This window comes from Pteropus vampyrus, unplaced genomic scaffold (genome assembly GCF_000151845.1).
Source record: "Pteropus vampyrus isolate Shadow unplaced genomic scaffold, Pvam_2.0 Scaffold297, whole genome shotgun sequence".
Taxonomy (NCBI): Eukaryota; Metazoa; Chordata; class Mammalia; order Chiroptera; family Pteropodidae; genus Pteropus; species Pteropus vampyrus.
The window spans coordinates 2746681-2757525 of record NW_011889078.1 but is presented as its reverse complement, the minus strand read 5'-3'; the positions used below and the strand labels follow the sequence as shown (position 1 = coordinate 2757525).

Sequence of the window (10845 nt, the reverse complement as noted above, 5' to 3'; positions counted from 1 at the left end):
AAAAAAAAAAAAATCAATGCTCTACTCAACAGGGAATTGAGTACTAAGGGCAGTGTTTAAAAACCCTTGTGCACCAGAGGTGTTTGAGGTCACTGGCACTTTTACACACCATCAGCCCAGGTCTCTAAAAAGGGAAGCAATAGGCTGATCCTCTATCACACGGTATTGTCATTCTTTATCATCCACAAGACTGTCTGCATGCTGCGACAGGATTTTAGGGCCGTTTTTCTTGCAATGATATAAAACACTGCAAAATGCAAACACCAAAAAGACTAAAACATATTCTCTCTCTCTCTCTTCTCTCCTCCGTGCCCCCACCCCACCCCCTCCGCCACTCCATCCTCCTTCTCCCCCTCACTCTCTCGCTCACCATCACAGGCAACAGGTCTGGAACCCTATGACCTCACACACATGTAGGACTCTCACACAATGCTTTTTCGATCCAAATTCTGCGTGTGTAAGAGGGGCAGAAAATCAAGCCCACAGTTGGGTACCCAAGGATTCGTGTTCATTGCCTTTGTCAATTTCATGCTATCGGTGAAAGGAATAAAGATGAGACCCTTAAAGCCTGAATTTTCATTTCCTACGACAACGTGCTTTTTCTTCATGCTTTATCACACTCCACTACTTGGTTTCCGCCCCTTCATAATTGATATCGGCCATTTGAAGCATTCAGTAAAAACCTCATGAGGTTCATCAAATGTCCCCCAGTCTATAATTCTTGCTTCTAACATATTCAGAAGCATATTCATCCAAGTGTTTTCCACTTCCCCTCCATGGTTTTCCCTGTGCACAGGGATGAGTGTGATGACAGTTGTATTAATTATATGCTGAAAAACCCACATAGCAGCAAAAATGATGGAGATCATCGTTTTAAATATTTTATTAAAATAACCCAGTGTAGAACAGATAAAGTAGACCCTCTTGATAATGAGAGGTTCATTAATTTTACAAGAATTCTAGAAAGCTTAGAATGGCCATCAAAATTATCTCTTTCATTTTTTTTTTTTTTAAGAAGTGGAAACCTTCAATCGCCGCTTCAGAGAGCAAGGGTCTAATAAAATTTTCTAAGGTATTTTTTAAATAATTACTTACCTTTTTGGAAAATTTTTTGGAAAAAACGCCTTAGCGTATGAAAGATTCGATTTCATAGTATTATTTAAAATGCCTGTAAATTTTCAGCTTCTGCAGTTTTCTATTAAAATTTGGTTTCATTAGCATATGACTTCTGATAAATAAAATTGATATTCTCCATAAACAAAAAAGCAGCACATTAAAATTCTTCCATTACGAACAGCAAAAGCAACACAATCTTGCCTACCAAGTGTGTCTCCAGGTACAGTTTAAGGCTATCCGTTTCTGCTTTAGGGGGTGTCCAATTCTCAGTGGTTTCCATGGCTTCGTTTAACCATTGAATGAATTCGTCCAGCTTGTTTACAAACCCCTTGTGACGAAAAAAAAGAAAAGGAGGGAAAAAGGAAAAATTGGTTATTTTTTCAAAGCTAATCTTAAATATTCCAAACCTCACTGATGGTAAAATTGATACCACTGCACTCCCATCCTCATTCCACACTGTAGAATAGATTTTCCACTATTCCTGGCACTAAAATCTATCAAACTGGAAAGAAATTGTCCATGACTCCCTCTCATTTTTTTCCTTGGAACACTTCTCTGAGAAATTTGGATTAGACTCCGGGTGTCATCGTAAAGGTGACCTCAAATCATCAAAACATTTCTGGTGTCTGACAAGCTTCCCTCACCAAAAAAGCAGGTCAGGTCTGCTAGGAACACTCACTGGCTTTGGGGGATAAAAGCAGTTCCCTAAAGATGGTGTTCTTTACTCAGAAGCCTGTGGAGTTGAGTTTTCTTAACTGAACTAGAAATCTATTTTTAAGTAACATAAGTGTTTTAAGGGCCTTGGTGACTTCTACTGACAGCCCAAATGCTTGTGGCTGAGCCTGGGTTCTAAGAAGCAAGGAAGAATAGAGAAGGTGGGACCAATGAACCATATAAACGCCTGACTTGGTGTGTCCTAGACATAAAGAAATATTCTTGGCTAGGAAGCACAAATCACAATAATCTTGCAATTTTTCAAATAATGGTTATAAAAATTTATTGACCATCTGAAAGAACACATCTGTAGAAACGGATAATCTGTTGAAAAAAATGAAACACCAGCTATGAACCTAAGGGAAGGAAACGGGGCTGGGCGCTTGCTTTCCAAGTCTTGGTAAACAGCACCACCTGGAGGTCAAAAGGAGCAAAGACAGGTTTCGACATTTACACTCATGAAGATGGCTTGGGATGCTATTTCCCTGTTAAACTTACCCTGTTCTTCAGATTTGCTTTTGATTGATTTTGATTGATTCATATTTTAATGCTTAACGGAGTATATGCTGAGACTGAGGTGAGAATAGGTGAAAATTCGTTTTCTTTATTATGCTTCTCAGAAACGACATTTTGTTATTAAGCTTTCTCCTGGATAATAGTTTAAGATTCATAATCCTTTAATTCAAGCAATTGATTGGCCTCAAAATAATTATTAGAAAAAGAGAAAATGGGAATTGAGAAGGGGAGTAAAGAGAAAGGCAGACAAATAACACTCAGAGACACATTCTAGTCTGTCAAAAGTGGTAGGCAGCAGAAATGTGGGCCCGGAGGCCCGTGGAGCCGGATCAGACTGCCCCTCCGTGCTCTGGTGTGTTGTCAACCTATCAAATCTCTCATCCCATGTGGTGGTGTATCATATGTTTTTCCATGTTCTTAAGTGCTACCCAAAGTTTTCTTATTGAAAACATCCCTACTGTGCTAAGTGTCATAGAACAATTACAACCATCCTTTTGAAAAATCTCTAATTTTCTCATATCATGACTTGTTCTAAATGCTAGGAATCCATGCTACGTAATTTCTTTTGCCCTTTCTCAGACATTTAGTCTGCTAGAAATAAAGTCCTTCTTCTTTCTACTCTCATAATTAAATTCTGTGAAAAATTAGGATATCTTTTGGGATCAAAAGGACTTATAGAGATATCATCTTCAGAACCTCATCAGAACATCAGAGTCTAGGTGGTTGATAATTGTGAGATGAAAATACTATTTTATAGTATTTATAGTATTAAATAGTATTTATTATTGAATTTGGACTTGAGTTGTTACATCTGTATATATAAATTGGTTTTGAGGAAAATTAAGTCAGGAAGTAAATTATTTTAGAAACAAATGGTTAAATCCAAGGCGACAATTAGTAAAAGATGTTATTTGAAATATAACTATGCGGTATCTTCTCTTCCCCCAAAAAACAAGCAAACAAAAACGATGTGTGGATATGTGATTGCATGGGTACCTCAACATAAAAAGGTTAGTCTTGGCCAAAGAGTATTAAACAATGTGCGTCAGATTTCCTAACAGAACCACGATTTCAGAGTTAGCTGAAATTTGTGAGATGCTGATTAGGCAAAACCCATGGGACCCAGAGGAAACTTTCTGGATAATCTCTCTGCGTAGCCTGGCTGGACAGCAAAACCAAGGCTGTCGGACATAAAGAAAAGAGGTCCGTCCCTTCAAGGCTTTGCTCAGGGTTTCTTCCGAATTATATCCCATCCTCACCAATTTTCATTTGTTGCACATTTTCTCAACTCTTTCCTTGCCAGTGCTAAAAAGTTTCATCAATCACAATAAAACCTGAGAAATCCCTGTGTTCTTAAGCTGCAATAAAAAGGTAAGCACTCTTCTCTCTTAGGGAAGTCTTAGCTATCCACCTCCCCTCCCGCTGATATATGTTTCCACAAGAATAGGAACAGAAATCGCGAAAGCAAATGAAGTTGGAGTCCATCCGATTCTTGACATCTTTGTCGCCAGCTACGTCTCCACCTCTGCTGGCCCCTTTATGTGCGCACTGTCACGGTGTTCTGTGTAGTGAACAGTGTACTTTCTACTATCCCCACACCATAAATGCTCTTCTTAGAAAGACCAAGTAAATGCCACAGTACACCGAGCCAAGAGATACACAGGAGAATTCACATTTGGACGCATGCGGCAAATCTGTAATGCTCATTTTCAGAAGGTCTGCTAGAGTCGTACGAATGAAGGAGAATGAGGCTGATGCAAGTAACAACACAGGAAAAGAAGGGAAATACAAAATTTTACTTATTTTGTAACACAGATCAAATCCTAGTAAAACTATTGAGCACTCATTCGTTCCTTTAACAAATAATTATTAAGTGCCTACTCTGTGTAAAACACATTGCTTCATATTATTGAGAATAAAAAGATAAATATCACCGCAGCAAAATTTTCAGCAGAACATAAAGCCTATATCTAAGCACTGGCCTACTGAATTCAAGTAATTTTAATCATTTTTTTTTTTTAAGTTTTACAATCAGTAAAGAGTTGGCACACTATCCTGAATTTTCTTGTGAAATGTATTCTGCCTGTGTCAGAATTCGGCCTGTACCCAATTTTGTTTCTATTCTTAGTATTTGACCTATCTGTGTTTGTTTCTCTAATATTCTGAGTTACCCGCAGAGTCAAAGTTGACTATAAAAATTAGATTTTCTTCGTGACACAATCCAACGCTGCCAGTACACTACATAAAAAGAACATTTTAAGCACATTCAACTCACTGCTACAGGCTGAGTTACAAGTCTTTGAAGGGCTACGTTTTAGCCTTTGTTGTTCAAACTCCTGCCAACGTATCAGATCTGTTCCGTCTCTCTCTGTCATTTTCTACCACTAGTTTCTTCATCATCCTTTTCTGCCCTTTCTTCCATTACCTTTCTCTGCCTCCCTGCCAAGTTCTCCAGGGGCACACTGAGGGTGACTCAGGCCACTCCCTTAATTGTTTCCTTCTGTCAGTTCCTTGCCATACTCATATGTGATACATGCTCTGAGAGTTTGTAAACTTCTGATTAGAGCCAAACCAGGATTCAACCCTCAGAAGAAACCCTGATCATCCAACTTAGGAGAAAATGGAACAGCCTTCAGCCCTGTTTCCACCAGCTGGAAGCGCACTTTCATTTGCATTTTGAAAGTTCCTTAATGAGGTGCTTTGAAAAAAAATCTTACTTTTAAACTTTCTAAAGCATCAATCTCTTGAAAGACTAAGAAGCACAGTGAAAGTGCATGCAAGTGTATACTTATGGGTTTGCAAAAAATGATTTGCTAGAGCCCTCGGCTGGTTAAGATAATCAACGAATTAATTTATATTATATTAAATTTACACTTGAGTCTTGCAAGTAGCTACACTCTCATGACAGGTTAAAAATACCCACCATTTCTCTTATTTTCCTATGTATTTCTCTCCTACAACAAACCTAGTTTGGTTAAATATAACTTGTGTGTTGCGGGGGGCGGATGTTAATGACTGTTGCCATCTGGCAAGGCTGTGGTGTGTAGCAGGAATAAAACGTAGAGCCTTCCTTGCCCCATAGGGGACCAGGAAACGTGATACAGTAGGAAAGGAGATGTGGTCTCTGCCTTACAGAGGTGAAAGCCTACGGGCAATTTTTTATTGAATTACATCATTTTTAGACCAAACTGAGACTGAAAACTATTTCTCTAAAAGGGGAAAGGAGACGTATACAACAGGAAGTAGATGCTATGTTGTCACCATCAGTCTGTGAAGTGGTGCCACTTATGGTGGTTTTACAGATGAGGACACTGAGGGTCAAAGAAGGCGAGGGACTTGCCTGGTGTCAGAGTAGGGACTGGTTCCCGTATCTCACGCCAGAGTCTGTGTCTCTCACGGCGCCACACCGAACTCTAGAAACAGCGCTCCTAGAGACACGTTTCGGATCCAGACGAAGGAGACGCAACATCTCTTCCCACAGTCTTGGCACTGAGGTAAAATGCTCTGAGCTCTAAGTCCCTCCCCCTTCGCATTCACTATTGTCTGTTACTTTTTCTGAAAGGGGATCTGTGATGAGGTGAGATGCTTAACAAGAAACATATACCTAGGTAAGGGTAGGAGGAGAGCAATTTCTTTTCAGCAAGCAAAAATCACTGTAAACTTCCTTTCTAATTTACAGAAAATTTAAGGCAGTTACATGCTTGAACCAGCCCATTCTATCCATGTCTCAATTACAGGTGAGTCTGACTCAGTTTAATCGCAGAGATGGCCCTTGGTTCTCAGGACGTGGTTCAGCCAATGGCCTGAACTAATCATTTCCTCTCAGTGTATGTTGTCTGGATGTGCGTGTGAATGTGTGTGTGTTCATCCCCTGAAGGATGCATATTTCTCTGCAGACAGAGAAATCGAGCGTGGTGTCTGAATGGTCTAGATCAAGTCAGCTGCCTTCAAACAGGAACCTGCTGAAGAGTATCAAAAAAGTGAACTACTTTCACTATTTTTATGAAAAAAATTGATCAGCCTTTGCTGATCATCTTTTAAACCATTAAAAAGTCTTTACTACTCTCTTAGTATTCCAAGATTAAAAGATTCAGTGAATGATCTCAAATGAATGGCGCTAGCTGAAAAAATACATAATCTTTACACAGCTTTCACTGAGTGCCAGGACCTTATAAAAGTATTTTTTATGCTATAGATCATCTGGGTCTCGTAAAGATCCTGTGAGGTGGGTACTACTGTCACCCCCATTTTACAGATTAGAAGACTGGGGCTCTCAGAGGTGAGGAGATCTGCCCGATGCTATACGGCTAGAAGGTGGTAGACTCAGTACCTGAATCTGGAGAGCCTCACTGGCACCACATGAAATCATGACAGGCCAGCTGATTTAACAATCTGTTTACGTCCCTGGCAGAAATTAGAAATTCAAAAACATTTAAATGAGAATTAATTGTGAGGGACAGGAGAGGGTATATTAAAAGAGAGAGAAAAAAAAAAATGCTCATCATGAACCAGTGTGGATAATGTTAAGAGAACAGTTGCTACAATCAGACAAAACTGAATATGATTCCAGGTTCCATCTACTTCTTACTAATAATGTAAACTAAATGAGCTACTTAATATCTCTTAACTTCGGTTTCTTCATCTATAAGACAGGGATAGTTATATACATATTAGGTTTACGTGAAAATTACAGTTATATCCACATTGGGTTTATGTTAAGAGAAAATATATTTTAAAGACTGATGTTAAAACTACGGCTTGATAATGAATTTTCAGAAACCATTCCTAATCAATATGTTTGATTCCTAATCAATTTGATCTTTTATCTCATTTGCTTAAAATTTTTTGATGTTCACTATGTATACAGTACTGAGCTAGGTACCTCAGGGGAGATGAATGAGAGGAGTCTCCACAGTGCCACAACATGAGGTGGCACCAACCACTCTGGGCATTCAGAGGAGGGAGTCATGACTTCTATCTCGGGTCATCAGATGAGGCAGTACGGAGGGGCAGCATCTGAGCCTGCAGGCTAGCGAAGATTTCCCGTCCGCCTTATCTGACCCGCCAGTCTGAAGGGGATCAAATTTCTCTATGAACAGCCGCAAGTTTAAGAAAAATCTGGCCTAACTTTTCAAAACAAGACACATGCTTTGAAACCAGTCTTTACATGAGCAATGGCTACTGATGAGTAATTATGATCCTCTTACCCTACCCACAAGGGAGCTTTATTTAGCCTTACCTGCTAAAATTAGAACTCTATTTAGAAGCAAAATTATACATTGAGGTTTTATGTTTATCTGCCAACATATATATTTAATCCTCAATTTTTCTTAATTCTTATGCACACAGTTCCTATATAAAATGACTCATTTAAATGTTTACACAATAGGACGCAAATGCAACCTACCTTTCCTAACCACATATCTATGTACTTAACGTGCCAACGAGACCCAGAGGCTCGAGACAAAATGCTAGGGAGTTAAAAGTGCTGTTTTGGACTCTACCACCTCACACGTTTACCCACATTTCTACCTACAACATCCGACACAGTACAAGTAATCGACAGAAGGGAGGATATGGCATGTGCTTTTAAAAGAACTATTGAAGAGAAAATGAAATGGTGTAAGGCAGTTTTAACTCTGATTCCACAAGAAAACTCAAATACTGAAATGTTTCATGAAAAACTTAGCTTCTTTTCTAAAGGTTGAAATGGGATATTTTTAGATTATAAAAATATTCCCGATAAAAACTGTCCCAGAATAAAGGTAAGAGGCTGTCAGTTGGAAAGAGAAAGCAAAAAGGGCATAGAATGGCATAATCGAAAACTGACCAGGTGCGAAGTTGTATTCTGAACTCAGTATCATGCAGAATGGATAAATTGAGCGGAATCCTGCTTTCTTCAAATACTACTGACAGTGGTTTCAACTGGGAAGAGAAGAACCCAGGAAAGTCCCTGACTCTCATAATGGGAAAGGGTTTCCTCCAACACATCCACAGGCTTTGAGTTCAGTTGCTCCCTGTTGGTTTATAAAAAGAAACGACTGACAATTTTAAGGGCAAAATAAAATTGAAATGCATATCACCAAAGTCTAAAAACAAGAATGATGAAAGGAATTGGGAATAAACTGGAACTAATAATAGGTTAATAGTAATTCAGCACTTACATACCAGAAAGTTATTTAAGCCTTACCACAACTCTATAAATTCCCCTATTCTCCATTTTGTAGAAAAAAACACTGCAGCCTAGATAAGCTCAGATAAAGCTGTCAGGAGTGAAGCTGGGACCCTCCCAGACAGTCTGACTGCCCCAAGCTTTGCTCACTTATTCCAGGTGAAACCTTGACTCAAGTACCTCCAGTTCTCCAGGAGCACTGAACTAAAGGATCGGATCACTGGTATCTGCCTTTAAATCCCAAACGAGGACTTGAGATGTTCACGCCTTAGAATTTGGAATTATGATAGTTTAATGGCATAATTGTAGATGTTTCATATGCAGTATTAAACAATAACAATACTTAACACTTGGGTGCTGACTATCTACCAGCTAACCTTCTAAGAACTTAGGTAGCCATTTAATTTTCACTAATTTCCTTACTGTATAGATGAAGAGGCTGAAGCATAGAGGAGCTATGTAACTTATTAAAGGTCATAAGGCCATTAAATAGATATTGAGTAACTCTGTTCCAGAGTCCAAGCTGTCAACTAGTATGCCACACTGACTTTCTAACCAGACTTACTCCCACAAGGTTCACAGAGAGAAAAACAAAGCGTAGCAACATCCGCTGTCATTCCTTCTTACTTCCCCAGCCTCTGGGAGAGCCCCACCCTTTGCCACACAACTTCATCCATTCGCCTCCCTGAAAAGTGCTCTCTTTTCAGGCCTCCTTTTTCTCTTTCTCGATTACTGTTTCTCTTTTGCCTTTTACTTCTCTTTCCTCTTCTCCGAGCCCCTCTCCTCTCTTGTTCTCCACTCTTCTCTCCTTTCTTCAGCTCCCCTCCCTTCCTTTCCTCTTCTCTCTCCCTTCTCATTCCTCCTCTCTCTTTTCCTACAGCTCAAAGTCTCCCCCAACCTTGTTGGCGCTACCAATCACTTTTAATAAACATTTCCCGACATGTCTGTGAAGTTCTAATGAAAAGGGCTGACTCCTTAACAATGAAGTGCAGAGCTGAAATGTTATAATCCTGTGTTTGGTCTAGATCTAAACACTTTCCTGTTTCGTAAGACCTTGTAAATCAAATATCTGGAACAAGAATGCACGTGATTAGATGAGACTGTTTATAGGATGTTAAGGTTATTCAAAAGTTTACCTGTGATTATCGAGTTGTTGTTTATCTAAACATTCTAAATTTTATCTAGGGAACATATAATTCTTTAGTAATAAGAAAGTTAATATTTTTAGGAAAAAAAAATGGAATTCCATGTGGAGAATTTATCATGCTGAATGAGCAAGAAAATAGCTTACTTCCTTCCACAGAACTTTGAGGCAGCGAGTCAGTAAAAGGTAACACTTGGCATTGCACTATTGGAGCCAAGAAAACAGAAAATTGTATTAAAATATGTCTGCTTAGAAAAGGGAAAAGGAGACGAGTTCCCATGCAGGTTGGAAGAGCAGACCCAGTCTTCAAAAGGCCCTTAGGTCTCATTTAGTTCAATGCCCCCCATTTTACAAATGAGGAAACTGAGGCTCAGAACGATTAAGTACGTCACTGATAACAAACACACAACCAGCATGTAGCTGAGCCAGAAGAACTCAGGTGTTTTGTCCTCAAGTATAGAGCGCTAATCGTTCACTTTAAAGAATTCATAGACATCCTCTGGACAAAATATCTAGAGTTAAAAAAAATAAAGGACAGAATTAGAGTTTTTAAGAGTAATATAAAATTTTAGAGTACTATTGGTTTAGCTAACTGTGTACGCCACCTAGATTGGGTAGCATTAGGCTAGCTGAAATAAAGATTAAATTGCCTTTTTTGTTCAAACTCCATGTGTGTGTGCCCAGAGTACATGTGTGTATTAGGTTCTTAATTCAAAAATTATTTATTGAGAGCTTACTATGTATCAGATATTGTATTAAGGCCCGGAACTCACATAAATGACCTAAATTCTCCTCTTACAGAGTTCAGAGCACAGTTATAAAATCAAATTGTGACATGTGTCACAATGTAGATCAGCAGTTCTCAAACTTTTAGCCTTAGGGCTCCTTCGGACTATTAAGAATTATCAAAGGCCCCAGAGAGCTTTTATTTCTGTGGGTTATAACTATCAATACACATTTTAGGAATTTAAAAAATATTTGTTAAGTCATTTATATATGACAATAATTTATTAAGTGTTAATATAACAACACATTGCTAGGAAAAATAACTATGTTTTCAAAAATAGTGAAAAGACTGGCATGCTTTTAGCTGTATGCAAATCAGCTGCATGCTCCTCTCCCACCAAATTATCCCAAACAATTGCTGCCTTTCCAACAAATGTATCTTTCTGTTTGGGGCTAG

General features: G+C 38.8%; 1 protein-coding gene across 1 annotated transcript in view; it reads right to left on the bottom strand.

The window, feature by feature from the left end:
• Positions 1–10845, bottom strand: part of LOC105303060 (A-kinase anchor protein 6-like) — a gene marked incomplete at its 3' end in the record, with an annotated part of 427728 nt that overhangs the window by 102077 nt on the left and 314806 nt on the right. Inside the window, exon 8 of the mRNA XM_011376415.2 lies at positions 1322–1444. Within this exon, the coding sequence (XP_011374717.1) occupies positions 1322–1444 (123 nt within the window). The remainder of the gene's footprint in view (positions 1–1321; positions 1445–10845) is intronic.